The sequence below is a fragment of the Schistocerca serialis genome, chromosome 2 (genome assembly GCF_023864345.2).
Source record: "Schistocerca serialis cubense isolate TAMUIC-IGC-003099 chromosome 2, iqSchSeri2.2, whole genome shotgun sequence".
NCBI classification, from domain to species: domain Eukaryota; kingdom Metazoa; phylum Arthropoda; class Insecta; order Orthoptera; family Acrididae; genus Schistocerca; species Schistocerca serialis.
In genome coordinates, this window is record NC_064639.1 from 1,160,440,935 (window position 1) to 1,160,456,769 (window position 15,835).

At 42.0% G+C, this 15,835-nt stretch overlaps 1 protein-coding gene across 1 annotated transcript in view; it reads right to left on the reverse strand.

Moving 5' to 3' along the window:
* LOC126458619 (ATP-binding cassette sub-family C member 4-like) overlaps positions 1 to 15,835 on the reverse strand; it is a 170,416-nt gene that overhangs the window by 107,564 nt on the left and 47,017 nt on the right. The window contains exon 3 of the mRNA XM_050095785.1: positions 3,198 to 3,335. Coding sequence (XP_049951742.1) covers positions 3,198 to 3,335 — 138 coding nt within the window. The remainder of the gene's footprint in view (positions 1 to 3,197; positions 3,336 to 15,835) is intronic.

Genomic DNA, 15,835 nt, shown 5'->3' on the forward strand with positions numbered 1-15,835 from the left:
ATATGAAATTTACATTCTGACAGGGATTTCACTTGGCTCTGGAGCTTTGTTCAGTTTTAATTAATACAGCTGTTTCTCAATGCCAGTGACACTAATATCTATTTCAGTCATATTTGGAGAGCTATGAGAATTAAATACACCTGGATTTTCATTTGTAAAGGAACATTTGAAAACTGAGTTAAAAATTTCTGCTTTTTTTCCACCCTGAGTTTTAATACCTGGCTCATCCATGTGTGTCTGCACCCTAACTTTGGTACCACTAACAGCCTTTAGAAATGATCACAATTTCCTTGGGTTTGTGAGAGATCTCTCAATAATGTACTGTTACAGTAATTGTAGAAGGATTCATGAATTGATCTCTTGACATCCTAACATATTTCATTCAGTATCTATCTATTGCCCAATGATTTGTTTATACCTACTATCCAGTAGCTTTTGTCTTCTTAGTCTGCCTCCATTGCTATGTGGTCAGTGTATCTGGCTATTGTGTAGAGGACCCGGGTTCAACTCCTGGTATTACCAGGGATTCTTCCTTGGTTGAAGGATTGGCACAGGGTGTGTTTAGGTTTGTGAAGTGAATTGAGGAGCTATGTGAAAGAGAAGTAGCAGCTCACAGGTCTAGAAAGCCAACAGCGGCAGGGAGAGTCGTGCTGAGGCAGTGCTCCTCCACAGTACATCCAAAAGATGACTATGACAGATGATGGTACGCCAGTTGGTCAGTTCCAAGTGATCCATCTAGGCCAGAACATGGAATATATCTGTCTCTTTGGAAGTTTCTTTGCAGTGACTGTATATCTTGAATGGTCCCTACCATTACGAACTGTTCTACTTGGTACATATTTACCCAGTGCATGGTCAACTATTCTTTTGCACTTGAATCGCACTTCTTTCACATACTCCAGTTCAGAGCTAAATGTTCGAAATTTCTCACTGAGATATAACACTACTACCTCTTTATCTAGTTTACTGAACAGACATACTTTCTGCTTGTTTTAGTTCACTTTCGTACTTTGGTAATCATTGTTGCTAGAACTGCCTCATGGTCACTGATTGCATCAGATCTACAATATTTCCAAACCGGGGCAAAATTTTGATAGTGCCCCTCAAGCGTTTAAGGTAGGACGTCAAAATTGTTTTTAAAAAATCGATCTTTCAAAACTATGTTCATTTTATAGTGCACATCTTTCTGAACTGTTTGATATATTGCCTCATCAAAGTTTGTAAAACATTTTGCTATGTGAAAAATCAAAATGTCATTGTCTAATACTGAAAAAACTGTTAATACAAATAGTTGATAATTAATTGAAATCCTCAGCTGCCGACAGGTGTTGTTGACATACCTTGATGGGGACAGCTGAAAATGTGTGCCCTGACCGGGACTCGAACCCGGGATCCCCTGCTTACATGGCAGATGCAGGAGATCCTGGGTTCGAGTCCCGGTCAGGGCACACATTTTCAGCTGTCCCCCATCAAGGTATGTCAAAAACACCTGTCGGCAGTTGAGATTTTCAGTTAATTATCATTTATTCTAGAGAAGCTTCACTATCATCAATGGTATCTGTTCTTTTGAGAACAGTTACTATCTTCATAAACACAAACAGTATCCAAGACTGGTGTGATTTCTTGACTTCATTACATCTATTTTGCCACTGTCTGCTACATGAAATGAAAGAGGCCTTTCTAATGTTGCAGCAACTGTTAACATGAGCCAAACAAGCGAGACTGTTTTGGCACAAATGGTCATTTATATCTATCTCATTTACATAAATAACACGACAATATAATTCACGAAGTACCAATATTAAATGCCTATTAGGCCTACTAAAAACAGAAAGTTTTGTTAGGAAATAGTTTCACATTTCATTCAAACGCTCCAGATTCTCAAGCACGAGATCGAAAATCAGTTGTAGTACGAAATTTCTAAAAAGATTTGGAATCATCATATTCTTCCATATAATTTGTGTGATGTCCCCATTTCTTGTACAACATGTTTTCCGCGTTATTCCGAGATCTTAAGCAGCTGCTACCGGGGACTGCATTTACTACTAGCCCTTAGTACTGTTGCGATCTGGCAAAAATTTTCTGTCAAAACTTCATTTTATTGACTACACTGAGAAGATAATATGTAATCTTTCTTAAGTGTTATTCCTGTTAGTCGTTTATTTCCACTCTGGAAGATTTCGCTAATAATAACAACAAAGCTGATCATTTGCACACCCAATCAACCACATAAACAAACAGCGATTTGCATTACCCGTTCCATTTTGTTCTGTTCAGCTATTATAGTCAGATCCCCTTTTGTCTGTGGTTAAGTTTTTTTTTTTAAATTTCTTGACGCGACGGGGATTCCCCTGGCGGAGACATCACGCACACTATGCACACATTCAGATATCAACTTATGATTCATTCAGAAATCAACTTAGAATGTGTTCAAAAGCCAACAGGGAAGCGTTTCAAAATAATATGAATAATTGATAGACCAAAGTGCGCTGGTGCTAGGCGCTTTGTGAAACAAGGCTTTTTTCTTCGAGAATATGAATTTGCGCCCACTGAAATTGCCGCTAGTGGCAGATACCCCCCGTTACCCCGTGCCCCCCCAAGATCCGGGCCTGTCATTGATATCAGATACAGCGGACATCCTCAAAGCAAACAGGGACTGCCAAGAGATCTAACTTATTTCAACCACGAGGGGATTCCAAAGTATCTGTTCTACGTGGATTTCAGAGAAGTAATTTAAAATATTTCGCGGAATGTCTTTAGTCATGCCAACCAACAACAAAACTATCACTATCCCAATTGATAGTTGGGTGATTTAAATTACAAATGATGACAGGATGACTGGGGAACTTTTAGGTTTTCTTTAAAGTTGTGTTGCCCAAACAATTACGCATGCAGCTGTAGTTACTATCCTGATAAATTTGAAGTGTGAAAAACAGACCATCTCCATTTACCACTTGCCTATCCTTTTGTTATGTGCTTAAATTTCCCCAGAAATCTTACTGCTATCAATGGTGGATTTTAACCAGCTTTCGGTACCTAGCATTACGTGAGTTCCACTGCTTTCCACGAGTGCTTCATACTCTGGCATTTCATTGCAGATCAAATAAACACAAACCAGTGACTTTAGAAGAAATTCATTACTCAAATATCCTTTATTACTTATATTGGCATTTAATGATACATCTAAGTTCACTCACCTAAGTACAAACATAGCTATGCCTGACAGTATTCCTTGGTATAATAATTGACCAGCAAATGTATGATAAAGTGCTCTCAAAAGACTTGGTTTCCTTTTCTCCTTTCTATTTGCTGCAGCGAGTTCTTTCTGCCAGTTCCTGAAAAACAGATCATATCAACATTATAAACGGTTTTCATTAATTTATATATATATAAATATATATACAGGGTGTTACAAAAAGGTACGGCCAAACTTTCAGGAAATATTCCTCACACACAAATAAAGAAAAGATGTTATGTGGACATGTGACCGAAAATGCTTAATTTCCATGTTAGAGCTCATTTTAGTTTCTTCCACCTACGCTCAATGGAGCACGTTATCATGATTTCATACGGGATAAAATGGTTCAAATGGCTCTGAGCACTATGGGACTTAACATCCGTGGTCATCAGTCCCCTAGAACTTAGAACTACTTAAACCTAACTAACCTAAGGACAGCACACAACACCCAGCCATCACGAGGCAGAGAAAATCTCTGACCCGGCCGGGAATCGAACCCCGGAACCCGGGCGTGGGAAGCGATAACGCTACCGCACGACCTCATACGGGATACTCTACCTGTGCTGTTAGAGCATGTGCCTTTACAAGTACGACGCAACATGTGGTTCATGCACGATGGAGCTCCTGCACATTTCAGTCGAAGTGTTCGTACGCTTCTCAACGACAGATTCGGTGACCGACGGATTGGTAGAGTCGGACCAATTGCATGGCCTCCACGCTCTCCTGACCTCTACCCTCTTAACTTTCATTTATGGGGGCATTTGAAAGCTCTTGTCTACGCAACCCTGGTACCAAATGTAGAGACTCTTCGTGCTCGTCGCACGACCGTTACGGTCGCAGGTTCGAATCCTGCCTCGGGCATGGATGTGTGTGATGTCCTTAGGTCAGTTAGGTTTAAGTAGTTCTAAGTTCTAGGGGACTTATGACCTCAGCAGTTGAGTCCCATAGTGCTCAGAGCCATTTTTTTTTTCTTCGTGCTCGTATTGTGGGTGGCTGTGATACATACGCCATTCTCCAGGGCTGCATCAGGGCATCAGAGATTCCATGCGACGGAGGGTGGATGCATGTATCCTCGCTAACGGAAGAAATTTTGAACATTTCCTGTAACAAAGTGTTTGAAGGCACGCTGGCACGTTCTGTTGCTGTGTGTTTCCATTCCATGATTAATGTGATTTGAAGAGAAGTAATAAAATGAGCTCTAACATGGCAAGTAAGCGTTTCCGGACACGTGTCCACATAACATATTTTCTTTCTTTGTGTGTGAGGAATGTTTCCTGAAAGTTTGGCCGTACCTTTTTGTAACACCCTGTATATATATATATATATATATGTTTATGAAATTTTCTGAGAAATAAACCAAAAAAGAGACTGAGAAAAACAATTTTTGTTTTCTGCCACATACCAGTGTATGAAGTACATACAGAAATATTATTGACAAATAGGAAGAAATGTCAATATGTGCTACGTCAGTAAAAGGCAGGTGCTCAAACTGGTGGAACATGATCCTAGGCCCTTCAACTGTGCCAGTACCTCATTAAAGAGTAACAGACTTTCTGTCCATCAGCTCTAGCAGTATTCTCAGGTCGTGATTGCAAATAAGGGCCCCGTCATTTACGCCTCATGAATGAGATATACAGTTTGCAATAATGGAGAACATTTTTGCCCAGCAACAAATTTATAATGACCTCGAGCAGTTCACTTTAGTGGTCAGTAGCCTCGATCAACGAGTCACTTCCACTGATGGTTGCACTATTCCCGTGTAAATGACTGTTTGACTACCACACTACTCACAGGATGGAAAACTTAAGTGCTTCTACGCTGGACGACGCAGGGGCCAGTGAGAGTCCTACCACTTAACTTGGATCTGAACTACACAGCATTTAAAATGACTGTGCGACACAACAGGATGAAACTGCCGTGTTACCGGCACCTAAGGAGAATAGTGTACTGGGAGATACTGTGATGGTAACAGAATGTGAAATACGAGCAGCCTGCAAAACATTAGAGTGGCTTAGACATCGCCCAGTGCAACCGTCTTTTCTCAGACAGCAGCATCCTCAGAAGCCCAGCAGACCGTGAAGCCGTGGGGTGTGTCCACATACATAACACTGCATCACATTCACACCACCCCCTTTCCACCGTTTTCATCAGGTATCTGTTGGATTACACTGGAATGACTACATGAGACCAACGTCGCCACTGAGAGGGTTAGTCCCACAAGGACTTAACGACCAACTTCAAAGGGCATCGTGAAAACACCAGAGGAACCGAGACTTCACACAGCTGCCCTGTTGTCTGCTGCTGCTGATGCTCCTTTCAACCTCAACTCCCTGGGACCAGCTGTGTCAACTACTTCAGTTATATGCCCACCACACCCAGCTGCCCACACATGAGCTGACTGCATAGTCAAGTCCAGATTCCCCCTTGTCCCTGGTGCTTTGCACTTTGATATGGGGTGGGGGGGTGGGGGGGAGGGCTGTATGGGAGTGATATAATCAACAAATCAATGTGACAAATGAAATGCAGTGTCTCTTCAGCTTCTCATGTTCTTTGTTGTTTCCTGTTCTCTCTACTTCTTTAACGTCTGTTTTGTTGTTATGGTGGTCTTCAGTCCTGAGACTGGTCTTCAGTCGTGAGACTGGTTTGATGCAGCTCTCCATGCTACTCTATCCTGTGCAAGCTTCTTCATCTCCCAGTACCTACTACAACCTACATCCATCTGAATCTGCTTAGCGTATTCATCTCTTGGTCTCCCTGTACGATTTTTACCCTCCACTCTGCCCTCCAATACTAAATTGGTCATCCCTTGATGCCTCAGAACATGTCCTACCAACCGATCCCTTCTTCTAGTCAAGTTGTGCCACAAAGTCCTCTTCTCCCCAATCCTATTCAGTACCTCCTCATTAGTTATATGATCTACCCATCTAATCTTCAGCATTCTGCTGTAGCACCACATTTCGGAAGCTTCTATTCTCTTCTTGTCCAAACTATTTATCGTCCATGTTTCACTTCCATACATGGCTACACTCCATACAAATACTTTCAGACACGACTTCCTGACACTTAAATCTATACTTGATGTTAACAAATGTCTCTTCTTCAGAAACGCTTTCCTTGCCGTTGGAAGTCTAGATGTTATATCCTCTCTACTTCGACCATCATCTGTTGTTTTGCTCCCGAAACAGCATAACTCACCTACTATCTTAAGTGTCTCATTTCCTAATCTAATTCCCTTAGCATCACCTGATTTAAGTCGACTAAATTGCATTATCCTCGTTTTGCTTTTGTTGATGTTCATCTTATATCGTGTCCGCCCCCGGTAGCTGAGTGGTCAGCGCGACAGAAGGTCAATCCTTAGGGTCCGGCTTCGATTCCCGGTTCGGTCGAAGATTTTCTCCGCTCATGGACTGGGTGTTGTGTTGTCCTAATCATCATCATTTCATCGCCATCGACGCGCAAGTCGTCGAAGTGGCGTCAAATCGAAACACTTGCACCCGGCGAACGGTCTACCCGACCGGGGCCCCTAGTCACACGACATTTTATGTATCTTATAACCTCCTTTAACGTCTACACATATCTGTTTTGTGGCTGTGCGTAATAAATTGTAATGAACATACCGATAGTCCACGTATTTTTTATGTAGACACTAGTGTCTCTACAAAGTCATTTAATAAATTCTATGAGGCTGTGATCCCACAACAGACAGAACTTTGTGAAATACAATGATCAGAAATCGTAGTGGTTTAACATCGATTTTGGGATTTTGAAAATTCGATATCATAGCATGTCACCCCTATCAGCAGGATGAAATGAGATGCTGCACACCATTACATAGGGATGTTTAATTCGATTGTTCATGGGAGTGGAATTCCGAAATAAAAGGAAAATAACGGAAGCCAGCACCAACTTCACTGAAATGGCAAGTGTTATTTCCTTAAAGGAGGTGAAATTTTAAAGATGAAATGTGAAAAGTCTACCACGAAATGACATAGTCGCTGAACAGCTGAGCAGTTTTGATTCAAGAGCAAAGAAAATGCGAAAGAGCAATTCGAAGACAAAAGTAACACTTAAGGACACCACACACCATCGACTGATCGCAGCAACCCATCACATGGCCTACTGACGGATTCATAGATCGCACATGTTCTAGTGTGAGCAAATTGCACTAATCAGTGTCTCATCGCTGATCGCACGGATATCCCAGGAAATCTGATGGATCACAGCTGCAGTTCGTGCTGCCTGGCTGGTTAACAGCGATGTGTGACAATATGCACAGGACACCAAATAATAAGAAGTGCAAGGCCCATATTACGATACAGGAACACAGAATGACAGTAGCGCTCGTAGTGGCCTGGCAGTGAACTTCAAATACGGGGTAAATTTGACGCAAAAATCCATATTCTTGACCTGAGAAATAGGACTACTGGATGTAATGTTTTTCATTTATACTTTATCGGTGGGCCTCATAGTGCATTACTTGTAAATGTGTCTGTGGCCTCACAAAGTACTTTACTGAGATGACAAAAGTCAACGGGATAGCAATATGCACATATACAGATGGCGGTAATATTGTGTGCACAAGCTATAAAACGGCAGTGCACTGGGGAGCTGTCATTTGTACTTAAGTGATTTGTGTGAAAAGGTATTTGGGGTGATTACGGTCGCACGACAGGAATTAGCAGACTTTGAATGCGGACGCACGGAACATTCCGTTTCGGAAGTCATTAGGAATTCGGTATTCCGAGATCCACAATGTCAAGAGTTTGCCGAGAATACCAACTTCTGACCACAGCCAACCCAGTGGCCGACGGTCTTCCCTTAACGACTGAGAGCATTGCGTTTATGTAGAGTTGTCAGTGCTGACAAGCAACACTGCTTGAAGTGACCACAGAAATCAATGTCGGATGTATGATGAACATATGTTTGAGGACAGTGCGGGGAAATTTGGCGTTAATGGGCTACGGCAGCAGATGACTGATACTATTGCCTTTCCTAATAGCGTGACATCAGCTGCAGTGCCTTTCCTGGGCAAATGACCTTATCAGATGGACCCTTGACGAATGGAAAACCGTGGACTGGATAGACGAGTCTCGATTTCAGTTGGTAAGAGCTGATGGTAGGGTTTGGGTGTGGTACAGACCAGCTGAAGGCATGCAGCCATGTTGTCAACAGAGCTCTGTGCATGCTGGTGGTGGCTCCATAATATTGTCAGCTGTGTTTCTATGGAACAGTCGGCGTCCTCCGGGCCAACTGAACCGATCATAAATTGGAAATGATTATGTTCGGCTACATGGAGACCATTTGCAGCCATTCGTGGACTTTATCTTCCCAAAGAATGATGGAATTTTTCTATGGATGACAATGCGCCACGCCACCAGGGCACAACTGTTCACGATTGGTTTGAAGAGCATTCTGGGCAGTTCGAGCGAATGATTTGGCCACCCAGACTCCCCGACACGAATCCCATCGAACATTTATGGGACATAATCGAGAGCTCAGTTGTGCACAATACCCCGTACTGGCAACGCTTTCGCAGTTACGAACAGCTATAGGGGTAGCGTGGCTCAATACTGCTGCTGCAGACTTTCAATACTTGTTTAGTCCTTATCACGTCGAGGTGCTGCAAAAGGAAGTCCGGCATGACATCAGGAAGTATCCCATGACTTTTGTCACCTCAGTGTGTACTGGTATTCGAGAAATCTCAATCAAAAACTAATATTAACTTGTCGTAGCTGGGGTTGACAGTCATGTACAATTTTGTAAGTGGCATTGTGGCCACCTTCTGGCTTGTGAAACTCAGTATTGCATTTTCGACTGCGTGGCTTGCATCAAGTGGAAATAATTGGGCTTTAGCACCTGTCAGAACCAAAAAATCATCTAACATTACATGACACAGAAGCCGGTTCCTTCGCGTTCTGTTCCTCATTACGATCTTCTTGTATGTATTGCATTATTTGTATTGCATTGTAAATATCTTGCACGTATTCCGCTTACCCCTTGCTTGCATCCATAGTGCAGTGTTGGGAGGATAAACGACTCCATTTTTTTCCACATAAAACGCTAGTTTGGTTTGTTGTATGATGTTTTGGGACCTTGTGTTTATTTGTACTGCTTATGAATCAGTTTGGATTTTCGAAAACTTATGATAAAAAATAGAATGAGAAATCATTTTAAAAAGATACGAGTACTGTTCTCAAACTAAGGTAGTTAAAACATAATTTCCTATTGTCAAAACAATAAAATCACGAGACTTAGGCCGCATTCACACTGCCGGCCGGGCCGAGCCGAGCCTGGCCGGGCCGCCGCCCGCTTCGATATCAAACACATGGTTTTGAATTGCGGTGTTCACACTGGCGGCCGGGCCGCGCCGACACGGCGTGAGCCTCCCGGAGCCGAGCCGACGACATTCCGAGTGTTTAATATTGCCGGCGCGAGCCGACCGCAGGCGCGAGCCTGTGGAGCAGCACTACAGCTTCTGCAGTACACGCATCACACGTCTCCCTTCTGCCTTCATCACAAGTGTGACTGCACACGTCTTTTATTTTAAGGTGTTACCTCACATTTCACAATCAGTGAGGAAAAATTACGTTTATTATAATGATACATGCGAAATTACTTTTATTTCATTTATTTAATCTACCGTATTTACATGCATTTACAACAATAGCTTGCCAGCGATCGCGGCATTGCCGCCACTGAATAGTTCGCATTTACTTGCAAACGGAGACAGATATGAGTGTCACTGAGGGACGGAAATGTGTCCCTACCAGATGATAATGCATTGTAAAGTCATGCTGTGGCAGCTCCTTATCAGTGGAAATAGAACCACTGAGTCAAAGGGCATTATCTCAAAACTCTTCGCCTATCAATCTGTCTATCTTACAAGGTAATGAAAAGAATTCTGTGCGGTCATCAGTGGCTCCACATGGTGAACCATCACCACTGCCAAGCGCTGCATCATGAAGAAAAAAGAAGAAAAAAGTTGGAAAATTCTGAAGGAGTATTTCTGCGATTCTTTCTTGAAGGCACAGCAAAACATTACCCAAAATGACGAAGCTAATTACTTCCTAATGATTCTCAGGAGTCCCATAAACTCTCTTCCCCTCAGAGGTAAGCGTTTGTGAAATTTAAAATACAAAAGCATGGCTACAATTAATTGGATGTAGTGAATGCTGTACAAAGTTCTACTGCAAACCAAAAAGTGTGTACTAACGAATCTTACCTTATCATTATACACAATTTTTCTTCTGCTGTTATACTTCTGCGAAAATTTGTGTTCTGTTTAGAAATTTTGTCTTGAATGTTCTGCAGCATATACTGAAATGTATTATGATTCATTCTGTAATTTGAATAAAAATTTTCAGGATAGTTTTTAAGTTCTTCATATAAAGAAAAAAACTCTCCTAAATGTCTGTCGCTATTTATGGGATGAACCCATAACCTCCTAGTTCTTCTGTACTTCAAAACTCGACGAGTTACTGCAGAGTCAAAACAATACCAATAAAAGAGTGAAGACATTGTTCTACACGACAGCACAGACTAGCTAAAGGCTAGCAACTGTTGACTGCAGCTGCGTTTTCTACTGACTTGCTTGTCAGCTGTCGAAGGGTGGGGATCTTTTTAAATTTATTTATTTGGCCTCCGGCCAGCCATTTAGCCAAAGAGTGGGGATTACCTTGACAGTGCAGCGCAGCCCGCCAAGGAAGGAAAAAAAAAAAAACTATGAAGAACAATGAAACGCACATCTGTGCCGATCTACAGTAGTTTCATTAACTCTCCATTATTTTTTCCGTCAAAGTAGACAACGAGACTACAGAATTGCGCTTCAGTTATCTTTTAGTTCGAAATACGAAATGTACATCATACTAATTTTAGGATGTTAATGACAAATAATTGTTTGTCTTTTCTGATGCGACGTGTGGCCAATTATAAAAGCATAGCAGATGATTGTCCAGTAGCCGAGGGAAAAATTCTTATACATTTGGATTTATCTAGAGAATGAGACCATTAAAATAATAAGAGGGACCGGCACTAGGTCTGCGCTGATCACTAGTAATTAGTTTTTTTCTGTCCTGCATTATATGACTACACTAAACCAAGCTGTAACCGCGCGAACTCCGTGGCTTGAGGACGCGGCACTGACGCCACTGAATAGCTCGCATTACTTGAGACCAGAGACAGATATCAGTATCATTATCATTTCAAAAACTTTTTGGTACTTTTAGCTACATTTCATTCCAAACAATGTATGGTCTAAAACGGATCTAACAGTAAGCTACCCGCTACATAACTTTTTCACTACAAGATTTGTAAATCAAGTGCACAACGTTGACAAATAGCATCATTTCACAATGACTGTTAAGAAATATGGAAAGATAAATGATTCAATGCGAAGCTAAGATGTTGCACTACCACGTGTACAAAAATCAGACTTTTTAGCCGCATACTTTCTTCAAAATCGGTTGGGAAGCGTTACGAAACTAAGAAATCACGCGAAACGAAAAGTAGACTTTTTCTTATTTCACGACGTAAGTAAAGCTTTTAAGGAAAAAATAAGTTCATAAAACGATGTGGCGAAGTCTTATATACCGCTAAGAATTTTTAAAACATGAAAATCGGAGAAGTGGATTTTTCCCCATTTCGCCGTCCCGGCTCGGCGCGGCGCGCAATGTGAATGCACTACTCGTCGGCCTGAGCTGGCTAGGCACGAGCCGAGCCAGTATGCGTCAGCCCGGCCCGGCCCGGCCGGCAGTGTGAACGCAGCCTTAATATAAACAACAGATGCTACCGTCTGTCTCCGTAGCAGTGTCACTTCGCTCCCTATGACTATGACGTCATGTTTTCAACTGCTGCTAGCCGCAACGTTCAAATAGCTGCATTATAGCTGCTTGGTGAACGTGTGTTCAGTATTAAATGATAAAACATTTAGCGATGAATGACGATGAAGATACTCCTGAGCCTCCGGTGTCACGTACAATTCGGACTTCTTGAAGACTTAGGAAAAACGAAACACACATACGGAATTATGACAGTTCCTCGCCCCATAAACCTGCACATCGCATCACGTTGGTTACCCACTGTCGCGTTGACTAGTGCCGGCATAGCGGCAGGTCACAGTTACGGTGCGATTTAATACACGTTTACTGCATTAAATCTACCGTACCAACGCGTTCCAGTGACTCCAAAATAAGTTACCTGGGAAGTGCCGGACGTCGAACCTGCCGTAATGAAGACCTGGACGTAGGCTCTTTTCTAATTGAATCGCAAATTGTTGAAACCAAATAAGTCAAAATTTTCAGTTTTCGTTTTTTCACTGCGTAGTACATTTAAGAGTATAGTTTATCGTTTGGGGCTGAAATGAAACGCGTCTTGCTCCTGAAAATGGTAGAACAGGATGTGCATTTTACGCTGTTTGTTGTTGAAGCCAAATAAGTTACTGACTTATTTCGCTTCAACAGATGCTGCTCGTTCCCGCACAGAATCTGTTTTGCTCCGATACTACACACTGTTGATAAAATTATCAACTTCCTTTGTTGTAGCACTAACAGTCACTGTTAATGATCACTGAGCGGCAGTTGGTTGTATTACTATGGCTCCAAAAAGGAAGAATAGTAGTGCAGATTGTGTTAGAAACAAGGTCAAGACAGCTCGTACCAGAGGACTGCCTTATCGAAACAGAGGAGGTTATGTTCCACGCAAAGCAGCTAGAGAATCTTGCTGGTAAATATGTCTTTCTTGGAGCAGTCGTAGGAAACTGTACAGATATAAATAAAATCAATATTACGAGAGTTGTTTTTTAAGTAAGGGCCGTTCGCGCGTGTAGTCCCGTAGTTTGCACGGACGCCGCAACAAGCCACCGCGCCACTTGCCGGCATCCTTCCCGTTCACACTGATGCAAGTTGCAGCTCTGTAGCTGACGTGTACGCATCGCTGTGCTACTTTATAATGTTTACTATTATTGAATCGCCCGCCGCGTGTGAGGTACGGTCAGTGATACGTTTTTTGACCGCGAGAAGCCTATCAGCTGCAGAAATTCATCGTCAGTTAACAGAAGTTTATGGCTTGAATGCCATGAGTGAAGGTAAAGTGCGTCAATGGGTTAGAGAGTTTAAAAATGGCCGTCAAAACGTCCATGATGAAGAACGCTCAGGCCAGCCCTCTGTGATCACTGATGATTTGGTGGCTGCAGTCGAAACAAAGTTTCGTGAGGACAGAAGATTCACAATTTCCACTCTTTCTTTGGAATTTCCACAAGTTTCAAGATCGGTTTTGTACAAAATTGTGTCTGAAAACCTAAACTTTAAGAAACTGTGTTCTCGGTGGGTACCCAGACTCCTCACGGAGGACCACAAAGGGAAGAGATTTGCCACTTCATTGGACTTTTTGATTCGTTATGAGGAAGAAGGGGATGACATGTTGAGTCAAATTGTCACTGGAGATGAAACATGGGTATCCCATATCACTCCCGAAAGCAAGCGACAATCGATGGAATGGCGACACACAATCTCACCCGTCAAGGTCAAAGCCAAACAGACGCTGCCAAAGTGCAAGATTATGGCAACTGTGTTCTGGGACAGGCGCGGTGTTTTGCTAGTGGACTTTATGCCACGAGGAACAACAATCAACTCAGATGCCTACTGTGCAACTCCAAAGAAGCTCCGCAGAGCAATTCAAAACAAAAGGCGCGGCATGCTGACAAAAGGAGTTTTGCTCCTGCACGATAACGCTGGGCCTCACGCCTCTCAAAAGACTCGGGATTTGATCGATTCTTTTGGCTGGGAAGTTTTGGACCATGCACCATACAGCCCCGACCTTGCTACCTTTTCCGGTACCTGAAACACCATTTCGGCGGGCAGTGCGTCAATGACGACGATGAAGTGAAAGGGGCCGTGAACTCTTGGCTGTCGGAGCAGGCGGCCGAATTCTTTGAAGAGGGAATTAAAAACTTAGTTGTACGGTATGGCTAGTGCTTAAATAAGCAAGGCAACTATGTAGAAAAATAGGTAAAAGTGTGTAGAATCAGAAAATAAAAGTTTTTTTACAAAAGTATTTGTATCTTTTTTTAAAAATAAAAATGGCCCTTACTTAAAAAACAACCCTCGTACCAGCAATGCCAATCTTAGGCTTAAATTATTTATTTCTTCCAGCTGCAGAATGAAATGTTATGACTCTATAGCCATAGTTTTTCGTTACATGCAAAACTTTCCGCTTCCACATATCCCGATCCAACAGATATTCTAACTGCGCCAACAGTGGCAGTACTGTTTCAGCATGCATGATTTGAAAACTGAACGCTCCACTGTGTGCTTGTACCATGAAGGCTTAGGAAAGAAAGGTGTGAATGAAGTAGCATCTTCCGTTTCTGATTACATAAAAAGCGATCTCAGTAAAAATGTGACTGATCTTCTTTTGTTTTCCTCATGGCTGTGTCAGTCAGAACAAAAGCCACACATTTATACACATATGTATGGGCATGGTTCAAGCAGGAAGCAGGAATACTCAAGAGCATAATACACAAATTTCCAGAGGGAGGCCACTCATTCCTCCTGTGTGATCGCGACTTTGGACAATGTATGAGGAAAATAAAAATTCGTGACCGCATTTACACCCCTTATGAAACTTGGAACTGATAATAAGCAGTAAAAGGAATGTGACAGTAAAATTAGTTAATGGAGAGGAAATGCTATATTTCGACAAATGGTGGCCAAAATATTTTAGAAAAAGCGATGTTTCCCGTGAGACACTGACAGAATACCGCAATAAAAAATCTTCTTCGCTCCATGTAGCTTAAAAGAAATACGCTACTGGCCATTAAAATTGCTACATCAAGAAGAAATGCAAATAATAAATGGGTATTCATTGGGCAAGTATATTATACTAGAACTGACAGGTGGCAGAAGGAACAAGACTTTTGGTCAGGTGAATACAGGGTTATAAATACAAAATCAAATAGAGGTAATTCAGGAGTAGGTTCAATAATGAATTTAAAAAATAGGAGTGCGGGTAAGCTACTACAAACAGCATAGTGAACGCATTATTGTGGCCAGGATAGACACGAAGCCCACGCCTACCACAGTAGTACAAGTTTACATGCCAACTAGCTCTGCAGATGACGAAGAAATTGATGAAATGTATGATGAGATAAAACAAATTATTCAGGTAGTGAAGGGAGACAAAACTTTAATAGTCATGGGTGATTGGAATTCAAAAGTAGGAAAAGGGAGAGAAGGAAACATAGTAGGTGAATATGGATTGGGGGTAAGAAATGAAAGAGGAAGCCGTCTGGTAGAATTTTGCACAAAGCATACCTTAATCATAGCTAACACTTCGTTCAAGAATCATAAAAGAAGGTTGTATACATGGAAGAATCCCGGAGATACTAGAAGGTATCCGACAGATTATATAATGGTAAGACAGACATTTAGGAACCAGGTTTTAAATTGTAAGACATTTCCAGGGGCAGATGTGGACTCTGACCACAATCTATTGGTTATGAACTGTAGATTAAAACTGAAGAAACTGCATAAAAAGCGGGAATTTAACGAGATGGGACCTGGACAAACTGACTAAACCAGAGGTTGTACAGAGTTTCAGGCA